Below are 25519 nucleotides of genomic sequence, written 5' to 3'. Positions count from 1 at the left end.
CATACTTTTGTATGTATGTGAACGTGAGCTGACATACTATTCTGACAGCCCTCTTTGTTATTTTTCTTCTCTTGTTGAAAGAAAATATGCTTGTCTGGAGCCTTTGGTTCTAATCACTTAATTTGGCATTATTAGGAATCATGCCTGCTCATTGCAGAGAATTTAGTAATTGCGTATCAGTGCAAAGTAGGACACAAAATCACTCATGTTTCTGCCATTCAGAAGTAACTGTTCTTAAAACTTTTGCTGCACGTCTTCCCACTTATATATGCAAAATTTTAGTACAGAATTGAGACCATGCTGTATAATGTTCAGTAAATAAGCTGCTTTTCACTTACCAAGGCATTATGAACTTTTCCCCATATTTAAGTACACTTTGACTTCATCATTTAAATGTTTATATGTTATTTTATGCAAGGCAGAATTTCCCAAACTTTCTGCATCTCTAGCAGCACCAAATGCTTCCTTGCACGGACTCCTGGGCAGCTGCCCAGACCCACTGAACCTGAATCTCCAGGCCCGGACCCTGGGACTGTGGTGGGCTAGTCAGTGCCCAGGTGATGCTGGTGCATGCATATTTGGGAAACTCTGATGCAGAAAATGTATTATACCTCATTGAATATTCTCCTCTTCCTAGGAATGGGCGTTGCTTCTTTCTGTTTTAGTTAACAGCTCAGTACACGCGGAGTGATCGGTTGTATACAGAAATCTTTATGGACGTCTACGGTTATTTCCTTCCCCTTAGGGTGCATTCTGGGAAATGGAATCGGTGTCTGGGTCAGAGGTTTATAGGTTTTCAAGGCATTTGTATATATTGCAAAGTGCTCTCCAGAGAGTTCACTTGTGTTTCTAGCACTAGCCAGAGAAGATGCCGTGCGTCTTGTAAATCCATGGGCAAAATCGTGAGAGCTCCTGAGATTTTTCGCTGGTAGTAAGGAGTTTTGAATACTGGGGTTATTATATTATTTCTACTGCGTGTTGACCGAATTAGAAGGCTTTGACTTTCTAAGAATGTCAGTCTGTCATTTTATTATGGGCGAGGACTTGATAAGAAGAAGAAAATCCTGTGGGTAAGCCCTTTTTTTTTTTCTTCTTTTAAGCTCTGTCCCAGGGTCCAGGGTCCAGAGCTTCCTTTTTGCCCTTGGGTTTCCCTGAGAACCACAGAGTCCCAATTGTAGGGGTCAGCACCTTCTGTGGGCGTCTCAAAGAGTGGACCAAAATCCAGACCAGCAGGCTGACCCACGTAGTCCTTGTAGATGAAGCAGATCGTAGCAGTGCCGCAGCCCGGAACACGCAGCCCCTGTTCTGCGCCCTTCCCATGCGTCAGTACACTTACTCCTCCCAGCAGTCACGTGGGCTGGGGACAGTTCTTATCCCCACTTTGCAGGTGAGGAAACTGAGGTCCAGAGAGGTGAAGCGGTAGAACCGTGATGTGAAGCCAGGCAGTCAGTCTCAGTGTTAACTCTGCAGTCGCTCAGAACTGCATACAGTTAGATCCGGAAACGGGGGCACTGAGCCGGCTGACTATCACAGGAGAGCGGGTGTGGCTAAAGCCTTTATTTGCGTTTGACTCACATTGGCGACGCGCCTGCCGCTGGTAGGGCATGGTCCATCTTCTCGTCACACCGTGACTCCGTAAAAACTGTACACCTTGTGTGCATTTGTGTTTGTTCATTATGTGATTCACCACTGACAATATTTAGATGCGTCCAACACTGGATTTCTCAGAATGGGAATGAACTTAGTCAACTTACATTTTCTTGTTTTGGGTGGTTATTTTCCGGTTATTTACATATTTTTATATAAATTATGTGTACGCCTTTTTACTGTGTAGGCCTAGACACTTACATTTTTATCACAGACTGTTTTGGTGTTTCTCTTTGATCAAACAAATCTTTTAGAACAATCGCTTGGAACTTGGTGGCTAGCTACTACGAGCAGCTGCCATACGGGCGCAGTGGACTGATGACCGCTCAGGAGCCGTGGAGCGGGCACTACGCAGTGGAATCTCCCATCTGGATAACAGGTGTGCTTCCCAGACCGGCTCTCGCTCTCTACATTCCTAAGAGCCAAAGCAGAAAATACTTAGAAAGGATTATTGGGAAGAGTGGAAATTTTCTTCTAACTTTCTTGGTTCTTTTGGCTGTCTAAGAATTAAACAGGCACAAGACAGATTAACAGGAAGGGGGAAAAATAAATTTAAGTTTGCACATCTGGAGGTCTCATAGATACGGGACCTACGGAGTGACCAAAGCAGGCTGTTGATAAATCTTTTGGACAAAGAAACTGTAAGTGTGTGAAGAACTGACAAGACAACCAAATAGGCTTGGGTGCCAGGCAGTTTGCTTACACGGCTTGGTCTGCTCTGAATGTTCCCTATTTCTGGCAATAAGGATGTCTCTCTGCCTCCTGGGGCAGGGAGGGCACCTGTGACCTGGGAGATTTATTTCCTGCTTTCAGGGGCATAGAGGGGAGAATTGGGTGTCCTTCTCGTACTGCTGTTTCTCAAGTAACTCAAATAAATAAAAATAATCATTATGCTACCTTGGGATATGTTCTGGTTGGCTAATGTTGAAATTGCCTTTTTTGGGTGTGGGTTGGGATGTAGAGTATTGCTCAGTACATTTTCAGAGCCAGCTTTGGAGGTGCCCAATAAATATATATTGTGGGACATAAACTTGTTTGAAACCATAAGCTTAGTTTTTGAAGTGCATTATTAACTTTTTTAGCCATATTTTTGTAATTATATTAGGATGGGTTAAATAGAGATGAATAAAGGTTGGGAGGGGATAACTTTATTTTACTCTTGGTAAAATACAATCGATACTCTTGAACTGACAGTGTGGTTCATTTATTTTTACTAGTCATTGTAAGAATCTCCCCACAATTGTACATTTAACCGGACTAATTATTTCAAAGTTGGAACATGGGATTGGCAAGTAGTTTCTTCTGAAATAAAAATAGCTTGTCAGATTTAATCAGACACAAATCAGTAGACAGAGTTGTTTGTTTGTTTAAAAGAAACCCTGTTATTACCACTTTTATCTTATATGGGTCTTTCTCTACTTTTCTGTGTAGCTCATACTGCTCAGTTTACTCAACCAGGTTGGTATTACCTGAAGACAGTTGGCCATTTAGAAAAAGGAGGAAGCTACGTAGCTCTGACTGATGGCTTAGGTAACCTCACCATCATCATTGAAACTATGGTAATCCTTTGCGTTTATTTGGGGGGATTAAGTCACTTTTTTTAAACCAGCTTTTGAAGATTATACATATAAAAGGTTTACAGTATTAGAACCATAAACCTACTTTTGCCCACCCCTGTGTATAATTCCTAGAAATAGGTAGTCTTATTCCTCCCACTTTGTTCTATTTCATAGCTGTTTTGGGTAGTGTAGGTAATTTGCATTTCCATGTGCATTTCAGAGCAGCTCCTCAATACCTGTTAAAAAATAAACCTGCTCAGATTTTGATTGGGATTGCCTTGAATCTATAGATCAGTTTGGGAGAATTGATGTCTGGACAACATTGTCTTTCCACCCATTAGCTTGACGTACCCTCAAATTTATTTAGGTTTTCTTTAAATTTTTCAACAATATTTTGTAGTTTTCAGTGTGTAGGTCTTTCATATATCTTTTGTCCAGATTTTGGCTACGTATTTTACTATTTCAATTCCATTGTAAATAGTGTTTTTAAAAATTTCAATTCTATTAGTAGCTAGTAGATAGTAATATAAGTTTATGTATAATGATCTTGTTTTTTGCAACCGTACTAAACTCACACTTTCAGTAGCTTTTTTGTAGATTCCATTGGATTTTCTTTGTAGATGACCTGCAAATCGAAGTAATCTTGCATCTTCCTTTCTAATCTGGCTACCTTTATTTCCTTACTCTTGCCTGATTGGACTGGCTAGAATCTCTGATACAATGTGGAATGGAAGCAGTGACAGCAGACACTCCTGTCTTGTCCTTGATCTTAGGAGACAAGTATTTAGTCTTCTGCCATTAAGCATGATATTTTCCTTGCATGCCCTTTACGAGATTGAAGTTACCTTCTATCCCTAGCATTTAAAAAAAATCTGGAGTGGATGTTGGATTTTGTCAATGTTTTTCTGCATTTAATGAAGCGTATTGTTTTCTTTTTCTTTTTTTTTTTTTTTTGCTGTTTACTAAAATGATAAGTTTATTGAATTTTAAATCGAAAATTAATTCACATACTACAAAATTTACCTTTTAAAGTATAAAATTCAGTGCTTGTTAATTTATTCACAGAGTGGGACGAATATCTAACTCCAGAACCTTGTGATTGCTCCAAAGAGAAACCCCACACTCACTCACTTGCAGTCACTCCCTCCTCCCTTGGCAATCACCGCTGGACTTTTTATCTCTGTGGATTAGCCTGTCCTTGATATTTCAAATAAATTAAATCACATAATCTGTGGATTTTTGTGTCTCACTTCCTTCACTTAATGTTTTCATGGCTCTGTATTCCTACTTAATCATTTTTATGTCTGTACAATGTTTCATTGTATGGATATAGTACATATTGTTTATTCATTTTCAGCTGATGTATATTTGGATTGTTTCTAAGTTGTGGACATTTTGAATAATGTTGAGGTCATATTTGTGTATATTTTTTTCTCTAGATGTATTTTCATTTCTGTTTTTAACATTTTCAAGTTCATCAATTTTATTGATCTTCTCAAAGAATGAGCTTTTGATTTCTTGATTATTCTTTCATGTTTTTCTGGATTTTGTCTAATTGATTTCTCCTTGATTTTTATTATTTTCTTTCTTCTGCTTACTTTGTTCCTCTTTTCCTAGTGTCTCAAGGTGGAAGCTGAAGTCTCCAATCCTTTCTTCTTTTCTAATCTAGGCATTCAGTGCTATAATTCTTCTCCTAAGTATGACTTTAGTGCATCCCACAAACCTTGATATGCTGTTTTTTATTTTCATAGAGCTCAAGTTTCTTTCTAATTTCCCTTTTTATTTTTTATTTTCTTTGGAGCCATGGGTTATTTGGAAATTAGTTATTTTGTTTTTAAATACTTCAGAATTTTCCCAGAGGTTTTTCTGTTATTCTTTTCTGATTTAGTTCTGTTGTAGAGAACAGACTTGGTGTGACTTGAATCTTTCTGAATTCATGAAGACCTCTTTTACCTCTAAGACTATGGTCTCCCCTGGTAAACAGGCCCTTGCAAAGAATGTGCCTTCTGCTGTTGCTGGATGACGTGAACTGTGGATGTCTGTCCAGGCAAACTGCCAGTCTCCTTGTTGATTTTCTGTCTAGTTGTGTATCAGTCATTGAGGATGGGGTATTGGAATCTCTAATAATAATTGTAATGTTTTTATTGTCCACGAAGCCTGGCCTAGAATCTTATACTACAAGTGCTCTGTGATTGTTGAATGCCCTCAAGGAGGGATTATGTCTCATGCTTTGTTTGATTCCAGCCCATAGTAGTGACTATTTAGTAAAAAAGGATGTCGGCCATGTGAGAATTATTTGTTATATGTATTTAGCTGACCTTAGTTGTGTATTTGAAGGTTATATTTAGATGAGATGCCTTTTCAGTAAAAACATCCTAAGCATTTGCTCTTTTGATGCATTTTACTTGCAAAATAATAACATAAAAATTAACATTTGTGCTATAAAATGACTGGAATTTAGCTATGAATTCGAAGTTGATTCAGTCAAAATGCCAGGGCTTTGACTGGTCATAGGCAAGCACGTTCAATAAATGTTACATTAAAAAAGTCTTTACAAGGAACATGCGTAAAGGACACATGGACAAAGCCAAAGGAGGGGTAGGGTTGAGGGTGGGAGGTGGGGATGGTTGGGGCGGGGGGAAGTCGTGGGGGGAAACGGAGACAACTGTACTTGAACAATGATAAAAAAAGAAAAAAAAAGTCTCTAAAAATTTTGAAATAAATTCATAGCTGTCATGTAGTGTATACAATTTCTATTTATCTTGGGACTTTAAATGTTTAAGGTGTTTTCCTACGATGGCTTGTGCATCATTTGGATAATTCATGTGATTTTCTTGTCTCCTCAGAGCCATAAACATTCCAAGTGTATACGACCCCTGCTTCCTTATTTCAGCGTGTCGCACCAGTTCGCTACCTTTGTTCTTGGGGGTTCTTTTGTAAGTAAATATGTGGGACTTCTATTTTGGTTTTCATTTTGAGAGTTTCTGTATTTTATCACAGGCTAGTAGTTCTTAAATGAAGTTGTATATTACAGTTATTAAGAGTTTGCATATGAATGGAATTAATGAGGTGGTTTCCTCTGTCTGCTGACTGGTTTTAGTCAAACACCACAGAAGTCACTAGGAGGTCAAACTCTGTGGCTTTGAAGAACACTTAACAAAAGTCACTTGCAACAAAGTGTTCTTATTACCAGCAGCGTCCATTATGGAGCCTGGGGAGCTTTCAAGTGTTGATCTTTACAGTGCTTTGTACAAAAAAAAAAAAAAGAGACAGACACCAGATTCTAGCCATTTCTACCTATTCTTAGATCTGAATACAGAAAATACAGTGCCTTTTCTGACTACTAATGACATAAGAATTGTTTTTTAATACCAGAGAATCGTTTAAAAGCTTTTGACATGGGTACAGTAATGAATATTTTTGAAGCCAGGCACTAAAATCGTTAAACATTTGCCAAAAGTCTGTAGATTTATGGGAAATAAAATATTTGCTTGAATAATGCCTTTCTACTTCCGAAATGTAGCCATTTAAAATTTGAGGCGGGCCGCTTCATAAATAGAAGAAGAGTGCTCATTGTTACTGGCTCATTCGCGGTGGTACTGATTTTGTAAACCCTCCAAAAGGCTGTGATAAACCACTCAGCTGGGCTTTTCTGTGTGTTTTCTCCTCAGAGTGAAATACCAGAGCTGCAAGTGTGGTATACCAAACTTGGAAAATCAGCTGACAGATTTCTTTTTAAACAACTGGACTCTCTATGGGTAGTTTTAAAAGAAATTCCTATATTTTAAGCATTGCAACAGTAAAAGGGAACAGAAATTTGATTTACAAATTAAGAAATTTTAATTTTATAATTGATGTTATGGCCGAAACATAATAGAGATAAAGTTGTCCCCAACCTTTTTTTTTAAATTAGAAATACTCTTCACAGCAGTTTGTGTCTTATAGGTGTGTTTGTTTTATGGGTTTTTAGTTTGTCTTGGTGAATGGTAACCGCCATCCCTTGGCTGCCCCAGCCGGAAATTTTAGTCTCATTTGAAACTGCCTTTCCCACGCACCCTTTATATAACGCTGGCGATCAAGGACAGTCGATGCTGCCGTCCACCTGTGTCTCGTGCCCGTTCCTCGTTCTGTTCCCACGGCCACTGTGTATTTCAGCTCCCCATCGTCGCACTCCGGGATTGTGGAGACTGACTCCCGCTTCCCAGCCACCAGTCTGACTCTCTCCAGGTCCCCCACCCCGCCGACACTGCTGCCAGTGATGTGTCTAAAGGGCAGACCTGAGTTTTGTTAATCTCCTCGGAGCACCTCGGTGCCTTATTTCTCCGGAAAGCTCATATCCCTTCGTGCAGCCCATGACCCTCCTATCACCTCAAGAGGGAAAAGACTGCCCTCCGTTAGATGCGTATGTCCTACGACACGGGCCTCACAGATTAAACCTGCATTTTGCAGAGCATGGCATGTCTGTTTAATTACCGTGACTTTGCACATGCTGCTTCTTCCTTTTAGAAGGCCTCTCCACATATCTTTGTCGTCCTTCAAGACTCACCCAAGTGTCACTTCCTCTGGGGCTTTTCCCACCAGCCTCAGCTCATAGCCGCCTCAGAATATGTGCTTGTGTAGTCCAACAGTTTTCCACGACACTGGACACCTCCAGGAGGGGCTGTACCTTCATTAGCTTTTTATCCCAGGTGCCTGCTACAGTCCTAAGTACACGATAGTTTCTCCTGAAATATTTCAAAGAATGGATTAGCCTACGTAAGCACAATACTTTAGCTGACACAAATCTGCTCCCTTTTTTCTGATGATTATTAACATCCTGTGAATGCACTAGTCACTCTCAATGATCGAATACCCACTAAATGTTAAATTCCAGAAAAAGAACAGTGTCTACGTTTTGTGTAACAAACTGATAGAAATAGCACAATGAAATTGATTTTCCCCATAGGAAAAATAATACCATTTGGGGTTATTTCTGAGCCAGAATATAGTGTTAGGTATTTTATAGATCCGACCAACAATTTATTTTTAAAGCAAAGATATGATACAAACCGCTTTAGTTCAAAGTAGGAAAAAAAGCTGCTCAAATTTCATAAAAACAGGCATTCGTTGAACGCCTACGTTAACTATGCCGAAGGCTGCAGTGCCCGCAGAAGTCTGCGTTGAGCACAGAACAGGTGTGACAGGAAGTGTGTCTCACACTCTGCACAAGGGCATTTTAGAAATATTATCTCATTTAATCATCACAACAGCCCTGTGAAGCCTGTATATTTTTTTCTGATTTTATAGGTGAAGAAATTGTGGCTTAAAGAGATTAAGTCACAATTGCTAAGATTGTAAATGTAATATAAACCTAACTTGCCAATTTAAATATATATTGAACATACAATGAATTGGACTTTTTTTTTTTTTTAATAGTAAAAGGTTTTCCGTGACTAATACCTGAGTCACAGTGATGTTTTATGGATTTTTCTAGCTTAGTAAAAATTCAATAGAGTCCAAAAAAGTGAATAAGATCTTTTAGTTATGTACTTTGAATATATACAAGCTTTAAGGAGCTTCCAGTCTAATGGAAAAGAACAGACTAATAGAAATTGATTTTGGGATTGTCTAATCTTCTCTCCATGTACTGAAGCTCTTCAAAAAATGCTTTCTATAAGGTATAACCTTACAAAGCCTTCAAAATAACTTAAAATTTTTTCTGAGGGCCTTGATATGGAGTGTCTCCAAGTGGTTAGGAAGTTCTAACAGAAATGAGTTTGGCTTATCTTGAAGCTTATTTGTAAAAAAGCCATTTTGCCCAAATGAGATGAGCCAAAGCCCGTGGCCTTGACTGTGATGCTTTCTGTTTCAGCTCCTCAACAGCAATGGCAGTTTCACACTGGAGCTGCAGGAGGATGAACTGTTCACACTCACCACTCTCACCACGGGCAGCAAAGGCAGCTACCCGCTGCCTCCAAATTCCCAGCCCTTCCCGAGTGTCTACGAGGATGACTTCAATGTTGGTAAGCGCCCTTCACTACAGGAACTTGGTTTCCACTTTTAGCAGTAGTGGAGAGATTCTACCTGTCAGACCAGAGCATGGCGGAGTGGCTGTGAGAAGAACATTCACGCAGTACATTCAAATCTCTGTGTGGTCACTGAGACCTGCGTTTTGTGTTACTTCACGGTACAGCTCAACCGGAGGACCCTGTGTTTTTCAGTGCCAGCAAAAACATCGAGGTCGTTGTCAGGGTGGAAGTTAGAATTCTGGCTTGTTTTTGGTGAAAGTTAAGATTTCTGCTACTGCCCTGTTTTCCATATCTCATGAAAGCCATTGTCCTTTTTTGTGGAATTTAAGACACCTTGATGTCTGTCTTCCCACAGTGTTAGTGGACTGAGTGCTTCTGGGCAGTTGTGCTATCCTTGGGTAACCCAACTCGTTATCCACCCTCTCGTGTGCCTGGGAGTTTTAGGTGTGTGCTCTCTAGGTTTTCTGGGAAGTTCTGCCCTGAAGCTGTTAGAAAAGCTTTTGATCATAGGGAATTTAGGAAACCTTCAATGGCATTGTGGACCTCACCTGGACAAGGGCAGGTGGCTCTGTCCTCTGCTCCCACAGTCTACAGCTGTAGGGAAGAAGTGGGAGGGAGACTGATGTTGAGAGAGAAACTCAAACCCCCTGTTGCTGCAGGGCTAGTGCCCCTGTGGATGGAGACTTCTGCCACCTGGCTCGTGGTCACTGCCACTGGGTTTCAGCTCCTTTTCCAGGAAGGGGTCCCTGGTTGACTGGAGTACAAGGCCCTTTGGACTGTGTACTGGAGCCCTTGCAGTTATTTGAGCAACACAGACAACAGGGACCCTCCATCAACATGGGAGCTTGGTGCTCTGTTTTCTTGCCTGTCTCTGAAATGACCTCAAGTATCTTTGCATCTGCAGCTCAGTCCTGTGTTGGCAGCAGTCCGTAAGGGGTCTGTGGGAGACAGCCTCCTCAGTGAGACTGAAGAACCGTCAACACCAAAACGATGGGTTCTGTGGCCTGAAGACTGAGATGCTTCATTGGCTGCAAAATAAGCTAAAAACTGAAGCTAAAAACTATAGGCCAGGCTTCAGAACTCTCTTGGGTTCTTAATATCTCAAATGATGTGGTGAATGTGAAAACACTAGGAAAATCATGAAGTGAGAAACGGCTGTAGGATATTATGATTAAATCAATCTCTAGAGCCTCCATCATTATAAGACTATATACAATTTAATGTACTAAAACTAAGGAGAGATTGATAGCTTAGGCTCAAACTGATTTTTGTTTTACTTTGGAAATAGAAGAAAATTTGTAATTTCTAAGTTCTGTGTTTGGCATATAGAAAGCCTTTTCTAATGTTCTCTCAGCTGATGACTGTGACCAGTGATTTAGAACCTTGTCTGACAGACATTAGAAATAACAAAAATACTGGCTTGGCCAAAAGGTTCATTCAGGTTTAAAGTAAAAATAAGAGGCACATTTTCACCAATAACTCTGTTGAACAACATATCACCCGTCTTGTTCCACTGCCTTCTGCCATCCTTCAGACAACTTGAGGATTCCATCTCCCAAGACTGCTTGTCTTTTTGAGCAAACAACTGTTCCAGGAGCCTTTTGCAGTCTTCCAGGGAATAGAATTTTTTTTCCATTAGGAGAATTTTGTAAAGACCGAGATAAATGGAAATCTGAAGGCGCAATGTCTGGTGAATATGGCGGGTGAATCAGAACTTCCCAGCCAGGCTGTTGACAGTTTTTACCTGGTAACGTGCAGTCTCGTGTTTCCTGGTGGAAGATTATGTGCTTTCTGTTGACTAATTCCAGATGCCATTTATTGAGTTCTGCGTTCATGTGGTCTAATTGGGAGCAGTACTTGTAACTAATCGTTTGGTTTTCTGGAAGGGGCTCATATAGAGAACTCCCTCCCAACCCCACCATGTACACACACCTTGTTTGGATGAAGACCCACCTTTGGTGTGGTTGCTGGTGGTTCATTTTGCTTGCCCTACGATCTCTTTGGCTCCACATTATTGTAAAGTATCTACTTTTCATTGCCCACCACAATTTGTTTTAAAAATGGAACATTTGCCTTATGTTTAAGTAGAGAATCGCATGCAGAAGTAGGATCAAGAGGTTCTTTTTTTTTTCCCCACTTAACTTATGTAGAACCCAAACATTAAAGCAATTAACATAACCAAGCTGGTGCAAATGATTTTCAATGCTTGATTTGGATAGTTTGAGTGTGTTGGCCATTTCCCCTGTGGTATAACATTGATTTTTCTCAATTAATGTCTCAATTTGATTGCTATCAACTTCAGCTGGTCCATGGAGCATTACCCAGTGAGAAATCTCCAGCATGAAAGTTTGAAAACCACTTTTAACACATTAGATTGCCACAGCTTTATTAACCTAAACCCTAAACTTTGGTTATAAGTTTCATTTCCTTGTTTAAAACTCTTCAGCAGTGTCTTCAAATGTACCATAACATCTCAGAGAGAAAAGAGTCTGTAAGGATTTGATATTAAACAGAGGATTTATTATGTTCCAAACAGATTACCCGTTTTTCAGTGAAGCTCCGAATTTTGCTGATCAGACTGGAGTATTCGAATACTTTGTGAATATTGAGGACCCTGGAGAGCATCGCTACACACTACGACAAGTTCTCAATCAGCGACCCATTACTTGGGCCGCCGACGCATCCAACACGATCAGCGTTATCGGAGATTACAAATGGTGTGTGAACCTGATGTTCCTAATGCAGACCTGGCTGACAAAACCTTGTGACGGTGTTGGGTGCATTCGGAAGCAAGGACTTTCCCACAGTCCTCCTTGTCCAAGAACCTAGTATCTGTGTGGTAGTTGTGGAATACCAGGGCTGCCACAAAGTAGCAAATTGTTTTGCTGCATCAGTTTCCCTCCCTCAGATTTGCCCAATTTAATAGTGATTATTGAAGAAGCAGATGATTTCAATATAAAAATTGAGGACTTTTGGACTCCAAAATAATTTTATATTTATTTACAGATTTTATAATTTGAGTGCTTTTTTTCCCCCCTTTTGGGTTGCTGGAGAGTTGATTTGTTATCTGGTGTTGCCACCTGCTGGATCTGTGCTAGAATCACACCGTTTTAGCCTTTGAGAAAATCTATTTACCAGGTGACAGTAGATGGCAATAGTGAAAAACAAAATTTGCTTTTAGTTGGATAGTGAATTCAACTCTTTTCTTTAGACATCTGGTAAGGAGACAAGTTGTATTTACTCTTCACTTAAAATATAATGACCGGCCTGGCTGGTGTGGCCAGGCGGGGTGGGCGTCCTCCCGCAACCGAAAGGTCGCCAGTGCGACCTGTGGTCGGGGCACATGCCTTCGTTGTGGGTTTGGCCCCAGTTGGGGTGCACACAGGAGGCAGCCGATCAATGTTCCTCTCTCACATTGATGTTACTTTTCCTCTCTTTCTCCCTTCCCCGTCTCTAAAAAAACAAATAAATTTAAAAGTATATATATAATGACCAAGCCAAAACTCCCCCTTCCCCTTTAAGTCAGTTATGGAATTCCAATGTACTGGCTATTATACCTATTTTAGGTGTCTTTTTTTCTATTTTTTCTTTTAGCTATTATAATTCCACTGTGAAACATAAAACACAAGTAGTCCAGCTTCAGGGATACTAACTATTAGTGCCACGCCACCGAACGGTCATATCTGTAGTTTGGAGGCTGGACAGGGAAGGGAATATAATTCTGAAAAGAACCTTGAATTGCTTATTGGGGGAATGCTGCAGAAAAGCTTTATCACTTCTGTTCGTCTATGCATAAATCACGATTCTAGCCCCAAGCTCGGATCTAAGTCTTGAGAAACTTTCAGCTACCCAGAGTCCCTGGAACCCTTGCAGCAGGTGCTACTGGGCGCGGGTGCGAGTGTCCCACAACCACCTTGTGGCAGAGGCATCACCCTCCGCAGTGTACAGATTGGGAGACTGAGGCTTCGGCCAGGATTTTCCCATGACCCCACACTTGCAAATTCCAGAACTGGGGTGCAGAGGCCATGTCTCTCTGGTTCTGTAGCCCATGTCTTTGGAGCACACCCCACACCCTCGTTTAAGTCATCGTCTTCTTCCTAAGAGTGGGAAAGGGAAAATTAGTGAGCTTTCTTTGTGGTTCTGTTTGAGTGAGTGTGCTCTGAGTGGGTGCAAAGGGCCCTGAGTTCTCAGAACTGTGTTTGTGGCAGAACTTCCTCTCTCATATGAACACGCAGTTAAGGACCAGCATGGTCATTACAGTACATTTTACCAAAGCTACTTAAGTTCTTCCATCGAACAAATGAGAGCTTTGTCATTAAGCTTCTGTTGGGGTCTGAGGACAATCGCAAAGTTACCTTTCGCTGCTCTTGTGTGAACTCGGCATCCTTTGATCAAATTTGCTTAATACGATGGCTGATTTTTGTTCTGTTGGCACTATGGAGAGGTAGTGGCTGTGGAAGATGAAACCACACTGTTATTATACTTCATTCATTATCCGTAAAATTGCCTGCAAGTTCTGATGCAGGAATTACTTATTCTGGAATGTGACTTAAAAGAAAGGAAAAAGTTCAATCTTCTCTCATGCTAACTCTAAATAGAACAGTTTTATGGTGCCTGTAGCACTTCCAAACTTCTGATGAAGGAGGAAAGAGGAAGGGCTGTAAGGAACTTGTGGACCCTTGGAGATTCTGTGCAGGTGACAATCTGCGGGGAGAAAAGGTCCCTCCGCTGTGTGAGGACTTGCAGGAGAGACCGGCTTCAGTGACTTAGCCTTTGAACTTCCTGTAAAAGTGCCCAGCTCTGCTTAGAGGATTAAATGTGCGTTTCCTTTATTGTTGAGTGCCTGTTGTAGGGGCTGCTTTTTTAACATCTTCATTTACATAGTAAATTCCACTGTGCACATTTTACTGGTAAGAAGAAACTCCTAGAAATGTAAAAGCCACAAAATTCTAGATCGAGTTTTGTCCCCCATTTCCAATCTATTTTTGGGCATTCTTCATTTTTTTTATTTTAGACGAATTGCTTGCTTTATTACTTGGCTGTGTTCAGGCTTTCTTTCTCATTTGCAGGTAGATTTTGTGTGGGAGGCGAGTTACGTTTGGAGCTCATGTTGGTTTAAGGTGGTCCTGTCATTGCGGAAGGTATCTGTGGCGTTGAGAAAAGGAAGCCTGGCGGAGAGCTCGTTGTCCAAGCCCTGGTGGTTCCTGTCGGCTGAGTCGTCCCCTCTTTGGCAGTCTCCTGTCCACCAGTGACCCCAGAACCAGGGTTTTACTGCCTCTGCGTAAACAGAGGTGCTCTCTAGGGGAAATGGCTCTCCGGCTGGAATTCCCAGGCCAGCAGCATCAGCATTACCTGGGAACTGTTAGCAGATGCAAGGGGCGCACCTCTGACCTGCTGGGTTTCACAAGCCTTGCAGGTGACTTCAGTGCTGCTCAAGTCTGAAAATCGCTGTTGTAGATTCAACATGGAGTTGCCACTGTCTTTGCAGAGAAGTAGTTTTAGATCTTCCACCTGGAGTTTTTAGGTCTCTTTAGGGTGCAATGTGAAACCTAGCCTTGAAGTCGTGCGCGTTCTCCCAGAGACCCCTGCCATCGTCGCCTTCGCTGCTTATCTTTGCTGATGGAAATGCAATTAACCCTTGGGTTCAGAATTGTGTGGGAACTTACCTTTTATGCACTTACCTTTTAGAAAAAAAATGGCTTTTAAAAAATATATCTTCTTAGCATGAGAAGTTGTGTTATTATGGAAAGACAAGAAATGCTCGTGTATTCTTAAGAAACTTAAAAACAGGAAATACAAGTTTCCAGTAAGTCATTAAAAGTGGCAATGAAATGACTTGACTTTAGTCGTGTAACACTGAAAACTATTATCAGTGAAGATTCTTAAAGCCATAAGCACAGACCAAGCAAATCACATACTTGCCTTGCTTAGAAGTTTGGAAGCATGTGGTTGTGAAATGATGCATTCGTGCTGCACTTGGAATGAATGGTGTAATTAAAAGCACTAATCAACAGTTTCATTCTGCAGGTCCAATATCACTGTCAAGTGTGATGTTTACATAGAGACCCCTTACACGGGAGGTGTGTTTATTGCCGGAAGAGTAAACAAAGGTGGTATCTTCATTAGAAGTGCCAGAGGAATTTTCTTCTGGATTTTTGCAAATGGAACCTACCAAGTTACAGGTGATCTGGGTAAGTGACTTCTTCTATCACACGTGAGAGAGAAGCAACTGAGTAAAAGAGAAAGTTGTACAAAGCCTTTTCAGGTGTTATGGAGTTGAGCTGGCTGTCGGGGTAGGATTTGCATACACGGGGCTGAGGGTGGTGGTAGGGAGAGAATGCTCTGGAAACATGGTAAATAAAGCGCAACTATAAGGGTGTGGCCACTGTGCCTATGGAAATATAAGGAGAGGCACTGGTATACTTCAAGCGGAGCAATCCTATTTCCTAATTTAGTTAATAATTCGAAAACAGCTGGACTTTTCTCCTTCATTTTAACAGCCCTTGTTCTATGCCGAATAGTGTTTTATCCAGAACAGCGGCTTAGACTATGTTCGAGTTGGATTCCATCCAGTTCCCTTTGGTCTTGGTATGCACACTACTCTGTTGAAACTAGACCTTATTGGTGGTGACTCCTCTTGAGTCTCAGCCTCTTGACTTTCTCTTGCATTAATTAAAAGCCCTTTCTCCTACAGTTTTCTGCTCTGTGCCTCTCCCTAAGGTGGAAAGAGCTCCATAAGTGGAATGAAAATAAAAGAGGAAGTGGGTAGTAAGGACATTAGAGTAGAAACTGTATGGTCAGAGCAAGACTGATCTAGAAGGTACCTCATGTTTTCCAGTCCAAAACAGAGAGCCAGAAGGGTTCATTGACTTGCCCAAGGTCTCAAAATGAGTCAGTGGCAGGATTGGAACTAAGAATTTAAATCTGTGTCTTTGGTGCCCTCTGCTCTGTGTTTGAACGGCCCCCTCAGCATCTTATCCTGGGTTTTTCTCAGGCACTCAACTATAATACATCCCCAAATCAACTCATTATTTTCTCTCTCTAATTCTCAGGGAAGGCTCTTACCATGTAACCAATCACACCAGCTAGAACTCTTATGGTAGTCTTTGAACACTCCTTCTTATCCTCCGTATTCAGTTTGATCAGGTAGAAGTGTATACCGGAGCTACAGAAGCTAGTGCATTACACTGTAGCTGGTTTGTAAGGGTATTTCACTGGTTCTCTGGTGAGCTCACATATATGGCCCGGAGTAGGATCTCAATATATGCTTGTTGAATGCATCCCTGAATGAAGGATGTTCTGTTTAAATCAGTTGTAGATCTTTATTAAGGTTGATTTTACCACATACACATGCCACCCGAGAGCCCCCGCTGAGTCGTGTGATTCTGTGATTCAGACAATCTTCTTGCGTTACAGCCGGATGGATGGTATATGCTTTCGGACAGGTCGAAGTCACGGCCCAACAATGGTATACACTCACTTTAACTGTTAAGGTAAGTATTGCTGGTCAGGATGCCTAGAGGTAAGACGTTCTTTTCTTGTCCGTTTCCGGCATTTTCTGCTAACAGATGAGAGGGGAACCTGTGGTAAATAATGGAAATAGAGAATCCACCACGACACTGGCAAACTGCCACTCCCTAGAATGGTGGTTTGCATCAGCGTCGACCCCAGGAGAACCATCAGCGGTTGACTGTATCTCCCCCATAAGTGAACTGTTTTTCCAGGTCTGCTTGAACGAAGATTATAATTGGAGCTTATGGGTATAAGCAAAATCATACATTTATTTTTGATGGTTGAATATAATTTGGTTTTCGACTATAAGCACAATATTTCAGAAGTTGGTTTCATGAATGTGTTTGTCAGAGAAGATGCTAGGTGAATTGTGGTGCCATGGAATCTAAAAAGGTTTGTCAGAATAACTGGTTGATCGTGAATTATGGATTGACATGCTTCTAAGGGATTCTACGTGGAGTAATTCTTCTGTATAATATACTGATCTCTGTCAAGATAGGCGTACTTTTGTTCAGGTTATACCAGAGTTTGGAAATGGAATTCAGATACTTTTTGAACTTGTTCTCTTCCCTTATCCAACCACCAGAAATGACAGTATTAATTTTTCAGGCAGTATCAGTATGTTTTGACCATGTGGTTTGGGTACAGCATAGTTTATTTAACTATACCACACTTGAAGGGCAAAACTTTGTTCCCAGTTCTTTCCTTTAGGGTAAACTGAGGCAGTAAGGGATGCCTTCACTTGCACATAGAGTGGAGGGATCTCTTATGTGCCTCCTGGGGTGCACCTGTTCTGTTATTTGCTTAGGCAGATATTTAGAAATGGGATTGCATTTTAAATTTTAACAGATACTGCCCTATTGCTAGCCAAATCAATTTTTATAGAAGTTATAGTAATGTTTGATACTGTTAAGTTTTAAAGATTATTTTCAAACTAATGGACATGATTTGTATTACATTGATAATTAGGGAGGTTGTATATTTTATGTTTGTTGACCATTCGTAGTTTCTCTTCTCTGAAGTTACCCACTGAATTCTTTCCTTATTTTCTCACTGTATTGTCTTTTTCTGATGGATCTGTGTGAATTTATATATTCTGGGTAGTAACCCATCGTCTGTTATATGGGTTACAGATATTTTCTTCTGTTCTCTCATTTCACTTTCATTGCTTTTATGTTTTATGTAAGAAGGCCTTCCCTTTTCTTCAAGTTAAGAACATTTTCCCCCCAAACTAAACAAAGTTTAGGATTTTTTTAATATTTAAGTCTTTAATCTATCTGGCATTTATCTGTGAATTGTAACGGGGAGAGCCCTATATAATTTTGAAAAAGCCAATGGATAGCTATCATGATTTACTACATAGACTGTCCTTTGGCTTATGATTTAAGGCTATTTTTTTGATGTAAAATCATCACATGTGCCTAGCCTTGTTTCTGAACATTTCTTTGCTGTTTATTTTGCTCTGTTTGTCTACTATCCAGTATCACACTTTAAATTGTGTGCGTGTTCTAAAACCTGCGATCACATGCTTTACTCCCTTACTCTTTCAGAGCTCTTTCTCGACCACCTTAAATAAAATCGCATCACCTCTTCCCTTGCTTTGTTTTTCTCCAAAGCTCCTATGACCTCCTGACTTCGTACATATTCTGTTGTCAGTGTATGTGTATGAGTCCCACTCCCTTCACGGGGACATAGCTCCTCTAATGACTGGCCCCCTTCTGTTGCAGTCACTGCTGGCTTTCCAGCACCTTGGAGAGCGCCTGCTCACCCAGGTCTGCAGGGGTGAATGAGGGGCTATTCCATGGGGCTAGTCCTGCGTTATTTCTTTTTCAAATCATCACATTGCTTTATTTACAGAGAATAATTGGCATTTTAAAATAATTTTTATTGTTATTCTATTACATTTGTCCCAATTTTTCCCCCTTTGCCCTCATCCACCAGCCCAGCCCACCCCCTGCTCCCAGTCAATTCCCTCACTGTTGTCCACGTCCGTGGGTCATTCATACACATTCTTTGTCTAGTCCCTTCCCCTTCTTTCCACCGTTATCTCCCTCCCTGTTCCATCCTGTTCACTTTTAGTCTGTTCCATGCCTGTGGTTCTATTTTGTTGGTTAGATTATTGTGTTCATTAGATTCGTCTTATAGGTGAGATCATATGGTACTTGTCTTTCACCAACTGGCTTATTTCACTTAGCATAATATTCCCCAGTTCTCCATGCTGTTGCACAAGGTAGGAGTTCCTTCTTTCTTTCTGCTGTGTAATTTTCCATCGTGTAGAGGTACCACAGCTTTTGATCCATTCATTTACTGATGGGCACTTAGGCTGTTGCCAGCACTTGGCTATATAGAGGTGCATAAGTTCTTTTGAATTAGTGATTCAGGATTTTGGGGGTATATTCCCAGTGGTGGAATCACTGAGACAAAAGGCAGCTGCATTTTTATTTTTTTGAGGAAATTCCGTACTATTTTCCACAGTGACCGCACCAGTCTGCATTTCCACCAACAGTGCACTAGGGTTCCCTTTTATGCACCTTCTCACCAGCACTTGTTTATTGATTTATTAATGATAGCTATTCTGACAGGTGTGAGGTGTGGTTTTAATTTTCATCTCTCTGATGGCTAGTTCAAAATTATCTGCTCTTCTAGTATATATCCCCTTTTATTTGAATATTTAAATCTTTTAAATTCTATGAAAAAGACTGCTAGTATTACACTGAATTTATACATCAATTTGGGCAAAAATAACTTTTTTAAAAGAATAATATATTTACTCGTCAAAAATGTGGGAATGAGAACATGCTTCATTTCACCATTTATTAAGACCTCCTGCTATGTCCTTCAGTTTTATTTTTGTAGTTCTCACACATTTTGTTAGACTTATTTTTCATTGTTTTATGAAATTCTTGAATTTATGATGGGGCTTAAAACATAAATTTTCTTAATTTTTTAGGTGCATTGCGTTTGTGGTTAAAAACGATCAGAAGGGCTTATGAAAAGAGCTGCCTCCTGCCCCACTCCCTTATGTCTCCTCCGCTCCCATTCTGTGTTCTCCTCCTCTGATACAGCCACTCGGAACCACCATAGCTGTTTCTTCTGTGTCTCTTTAACACCATGTGATTCTTACTTACAGAAACTAGCCCTGGTCTTGGTGCTGGATGGATAGGGGTTTTGCTGACTTAGTCCCATTGTTCTTTGTTCCATCAGCTGTGGGCATTCTGCTCCTCCCTCGCATCTCCAATCTCTGACAGTTCTCTAGCTCTCCATACTGAAGTAGTCTCTTGGGTACCTACACCACATCAACCTGTTTTAATTCTGCACATGCCACTCATGGCTTAGCTCTTACTGTGTGTGGGTGTCCTTCCACGAGCGTGTAAGCTCTGTAAGGGCAGGGACCACGTCTTCCTTGTGCGTCCTGAATTCCAAGTGCATTAAACAGCACTTGGAATCATAAATATTTGCTGCGTTAATGAGAACAATAAAGCAAAACATCTTCTATGATGTTTGTTTTCCAAATTACAGCCAATATGAGGATTTTCTCATTTTAACGTTGGCCAGTTGTTATTTCTTCACCCTTAGCATTGTTATGTAGTATTTAGAACAACGGACTTTGAGGTCTGTTATGTTCATTTTCAAGTATTTTGTGTTGCTCATCTTCTGTTTTCCCATCCATAATTTCATGAACACACACAATATTCTTACATTGTAAGAATATTGAACACAATCTTCTTACAAAGATTGAATGGGATGATATATGTGAACATTTGGTACAGTGCCTGGTATGTGGGAAGCACTTAATGAATCAAGTTAATATTCGTAGGAGTAGGTGTGCATAAAACCAGACGGACCAGTATTCCTAATAGCTTGCTGATAGGTACTGAAACTTCCAGCGAGTTATTTCAACTTTCTGAGTTTCTGTTTTTTTATCTGTAAAATGGGGATAACTTCTGTAAGTTTGCTCTAGGGCTAAATGTTTTTTATTCTTTTGTTCAGCACATTTTTATCAAGCATTTCCTGTATGCACTTTTCTAGGGCTACGGAGTTGACAAGACAGACAAGGGTTCTGCTCTCCTACAGCCTGTGTTCTTCCTGGACAGGGGTTGGCAAACTTTTCTGCACGGGGCCAGATAGTAAACATTTTACCCTTCGTGAGCCATATGGCCTGTGTCGTACTACTCAACTCTGCTTTTGTAATGAGCCACAGACAATAGGTAAACGGATGGGTGTAGTTGTGCCCCAGGAAAATTTTATTTATAAAAATAGGTGACTGACCTGCGGGCCATAGTTGACTGACTCCTGTTCTTTAGACAATAAACTTGTAGGTAAACCAATACATAAAATTATGAAGAAAAAATGGATAATGAGATAAAGGAGCTCCCCTGCCCAGATTTTCTGGATAGAGAGGCCAGGCAAGACCTCTTGGAGAGGGCGATGTTTGAGCGGAGGGTGCTTCTGGGACGGGCCTGGTGTGAAGAGCAGCCAGGAGGCCAGGGTGGCTGGCACCTGGGGGCATGGGAAGAGGAGATGAGGTACCATTAGATTTTGTGCTTAACATGACTTGTGTATGTGAGTCCCTTGGCTCAGTGGTAATATTCACTGTTTCATAAGAGGCAGAAGATTTCAGTAAGTACTTTTAGAGCTAAGGGTAGCCGTGTGCGTATGTAGGGATGTGTGTTGACGAGTAGGATTCAGTTCCTAGCCCTGCTGGTAAATCTGTGACTTCAATTTTTAATATTAAGTCTCAGTATTTCCATTTGTAAAATGAAATAACTAAAGTCCATTACATTATACAATTTATAAGATTTTACTTTGGTTCTTGGCCTTGTGCTTTGGCTCTTTAGCTGTCCATCTATTGAAATGAGCTAGTTTGCAATGTTTAGTTGTCATTGCATGCTGTGAATATATGCTCATAAATGTGCTACAATAATGATAGTAAGAGCAAGCTGGCATTTATTCAGCATGCACCAGGCACTTAGCTAGTAGGAATGGCAGCCATATGAAGGGGCCAGACTTTATCTTTCTGTGTCAGTGAGCCATAAGTCATTTCTCTGGAGACTTCCCTTCTTTACTCCTCCCCACCCCCATCATCACTGAATGGTTCCTGTTTTTCTAACGTAAGTGTGGGCTCCACACATGACCTTCAAGTGCTGTTCTGTACATGCAGATACAAAGGACTCACATAAATGGACGTTTGGGCTCCAGCAGGCGCGTCCGAAGGACCTGGTGGTGGCTGTCAGGCATGACCTGTGTGTGCACAAGCACTTGTAAATAACAACTGTGTTTTGTTTTACTGGGCTCTTGTCTAACAGTTTATGACGATGTTACGAAGTGTCACATTTCTGTTGGTTTTACAACATTTCGGTGGTGTCCAAGGAAATATCGAGATATTCCTGTGCCTTGGAAACATCTTTACACAGGTAGATAAGAATTTCTGCTGAGAAAACCGTTCCTGTATTTCAGACTTTTGTTCCAATGGTGGATCTGTTTTCCGGTGGTGAGGCTTAAGTGACAAGGATCGTTGCTCCACCAAGTCGGTGGGCCACACGTTACTAAGAAACAGACTTCAGGGAGTCATTTTCATATGTCTCCAAGGGATGCCTTTCTCTCTACTCCAGGGTCGTTTCGCCTCTGGCATGTTGAATGGCAGGCCCGTCTGGACAGACATCCAGGTGAATTTCCCGAAGAACGGCTGGGCTGCGATTGGAACTCACACCTTTGAATTTGCACAGTTTGACAACTTTCGTGTGGAAGCCATACCCTAATACTCACTGAGCGCCACAGATCACTCCTCAGATGTTTTTCCTCTCTTTTTGGTTTTGGTTCAGGACCAGTTCTTGTTTTGATGGAGCAACCTATGAGCCTTTGGAGGCTAAAAATAATGAAGAGTATGTGAGAAAAAGTATTTTTGCTTGATCCTGTGGGAAGTATTTTTTTTTTTTAACTAAGTCCCAGGGGAAGAAGATGAAGCTTTAACATTACCTGGAATGTACTCTACTATTCAAATGGTACATCTACTATTCAGGTGGTCTCATATGTAGGAGCGGCTTGGGTGGCCCAGACCTTGAACACTTGGGGTTAATGCTGAGGTTGCTCTCATCTTATTTGCAGAGTGATCATTCAAGGTGCCAATAACTTGATTGTCACAAAGATGTATTTATTAATGCTGATGTGTGTCTAAGTATGTGGATGTCCTTGTCTTAAAAAGATAATGCTGCCATACGAAGAAGCTGAAGAACACTGGAAATGCTGCTTTTTGAAAACCACTTCAGCCTGTTACTCTAGAAAGACATTCTAAAAAGTATTTTTTTCCTTTCCTTTTTATGATGATGCTTTAGAATTAATTATAGGTATTATGAATGGGATAAGTTGAAAAATGTCTCATTAATAAACTACCTCTAAAGCTATTTCTGCAATAATAAATACTAGCAGATTAATTGGGTATCTGTGGTGTTTTTGATTCTTTCCGATCCAACTTTTAGTCATATAACTCTATAACTCTCTGTTATAACGTTTCCCAGGTGGCTGGGAGGAGGAAGAAAATGCCATGTAGCCAATGCTGTGAGTCTAAAGATGAAAGTGAAGCAAATTTTCTTGTTTCATTTCATTGTGCTTTTTCTGGTCTGTCTTCTTGTGTGCCATTGGCAACAAACTAAAAGAGCTAATGAATCCTTTTATCTGCATATACACAGAAGAAGGGGAACATTTAGCTGTTTGCTAGTTCATAGAATTGGATCATCCTCTAATACTTTGTATGGTTAGATGCATTTATTTCATTAAACTACTGATGCATTTATATTTAATATGGGTGAGCATATTTGTCATGCAGTATAATTTATATGTAAGAATTAGTGTACCTCCTAAAAACAACTCAATTATTCATGTGGATAAAGTAACTTCTGGAATTCTTTATAATGAAAGTTTAAAGCTTCAATGAACTAACTCTTCAATTTTGGAATTTGTAATGGTTTAATATAGGCTCAACTGACATGAAATTTTATATTACTATTAAACACAAGAAGCTAAATATTAGAATAAATCAGATTAAAGAGACAGTTTTTCAATTAAAACCAAATCTAAGTGATTTCCAGTTTGGTCCCTACATATTTTTTAAAAAATAAACTCTACTGAGGTATCATTTACATACAACAAAGTGTTCGCATTTTACGTTATAGTTTGGTGAGTCTTGATAAAAGGTCACATCCATGAAAGCAACACCCCAAACAGAATATCAGACATGCTCATCACCTTGGAAAGCTCTCCCGTACACCTGTGCACTCAGTTCCTCTCGCTCCCTGTCTCAGACAACCCCTGATCTCCTTTCTTTCACTACCGGTAAGTTTTCTTTGTTCCAAAACAGCTTACGTGCAGTGTACTCTGTTGTGCATGGTTCATTTCATTCAGCACGAGCCTTTCGAGACTTATTATGCTGCTGTGCACGTCAATGGTGTGCTCCTTATTTCAGAGAGCATTCTGTTGTGTGGCTCTACCAATTTGTCCCCCGTGGTTTGGTGTCACAGATAAGGCTGTTACGAACGTTTGTGTGCAAGTCTTGGTGGGGAGATGTTGTTTGCAGTTTTGTTTTGTTTGGGGAGATTCCAAGAAGTGACTTAGAAGAGTCAAGAAGAGTATGGAAAACAATTAGGGAAATTGTTTTCCATAATGATTTATGATTTTACCCTCCTGTCAGCAATGTTGGAGAATTTCAGTTGCTCCACATTCTTGTCAATGCTTCATATTGTTGTTCTTTATAATTTAACCCTTTCTTGTGGGGGTGTGGCAGGTATATGAGATGTTGAGCATCTTTTTATGGGCTTATTTGTCATTCATATATTTTCTTTTGTGAAATCTCTGCTTAAATATTGTGCTCATTTTAAAAATTGTGTTGTCTGCCTTAGTGAGTTGTAAGAGTTCTTTAAATATTCCAGATGCAAATTTCTTTTCTTTCTTTTTTTTAAATATCAGGTATATGTTTTATGAATCATTTTTTCCAAGTCCATATCTTTACAACAGTGTAAAACTTTAATTTGGAAGTCCAATTTATCACTTTTTCCTTTTATGGTAGGTGTTCTTTTGTGTCCTAAAAAATCTTTGTCTATCCCAAGTTTACAAGGACTTTTTCCTTATGCTTCCATTTAGAAGTGTTATATTTTTAGCTTTTACATTCAGGTCTGTGATCCATTTTGCATTAATTTTTGTATATAATGAGGGGTTTTAGGTTCATTTTTCCCTTTATTGGGTATTCAGTCTTTCCAGTGTCTTTTATTGAAAAGACCATTCTTTGTCAAGTGTGCACAACCAGAAATAAACTCTTTATTCTGTTCTGTCGGTCATATATCCCTAGGCAAATACCATCCTGTCTTCGTTACTGTGGCTCTGTAATAAAATTTGAACTCAGTCTAAATCCTCCAACCCTGTTCTTCAAAATTGTGTGGGCTAACCTAGGTCCTTTTACATTTTCATATAAATTTTAGACTCACCTTATATACTTCTGCAAAGAGCTTTCTGGAATTTTGATCGTGTTACAATGAAAGTATGGATCATTTTAGGAGAATAGATATCTTAATAATATCGACCCTTCAGTCTATGAGCCCGTTACATTTCCACATTTTTTGCCTTTCCATAATTTCTCTTTGCCATTTCTGTAGCTTTTTGAGTACAGGTTCTGCATATATGTTATTAAATTTATCCTTAAATTTTTCATGTTCTTTCAATGCCATTGTAAGCGGTGTTTTTTTAAATTTTCTTTTTCAGTTATCTGTTGTGGGTACATCAAAATACAGTTGCTTCTTTCACGTT

At 40.2% G+C, this 25519-nt stretch overlaps 1 protein-coding gene across 2 annotated transcripts in view; it reads left to right on the top strand.

Moving 5' to 3' along the window:
- Positions 1-23323, top strand: part of GALC (galactosylceramidase) — a 42139-nt gene extending 18816 nt beyond the window's left edge. Inside the window, exons 9-17 of one of the 2 annotated variants that reach the window (XM_053928650.2) lie at positions 1902-2026; positions 3079-3206; positions 6053-6142; positions 6878-6964; positions 9058-9208; positions 11751-11931; positions 15242-15405; positions 16631-16707; positions 22339-23323. In XM_053928650.2, the coding sequence (XP_053784625.1) occupies positions 1902-2026; positions 3079-3206; positions 6053-6142; positions 6878-6964; positions 9058-9208; positions 11751-11931; positions 15242-15405; positions 16631-16707; positions 22339-22485 (1150 nt within the window). In that variant the 3' untranslated portion in view covers positions 22486-23323. The remainder of the gene's footprint in view (positions 1-1901; positions 2027-3078; positions 3207-6052; positions 6143-6877; positions 6965-9057; positions 9209-11750; positions 11932-15241; positions 15406-16630; positions 16708-22338) is intronic. The other variant, XM_053928651.2, reaches the window with a different exon arrangement.
- Positions 23324-25519: the final 2196 nt, after the last annotated feature.

This window comes from Desmodus rotundus, chromosome 7 (assembly GCF_022682495.2).
Source record: "Desmodus rotundus isolate HL8 chromosome 7, HLdesRot8A.1, whole genome shotgun sequence".
NCBI classification, from domain to species: Eukaryota; Metazoa; Chordata; class Mammalia; order Chiroptera; family Phyllostomidae; genus Desmodus; species Desmodus rotundus.
Note: the sequence above shows the minus strand (reverse complement) of the source record. Positions and strands in the feature narration are given on the sequence as shown.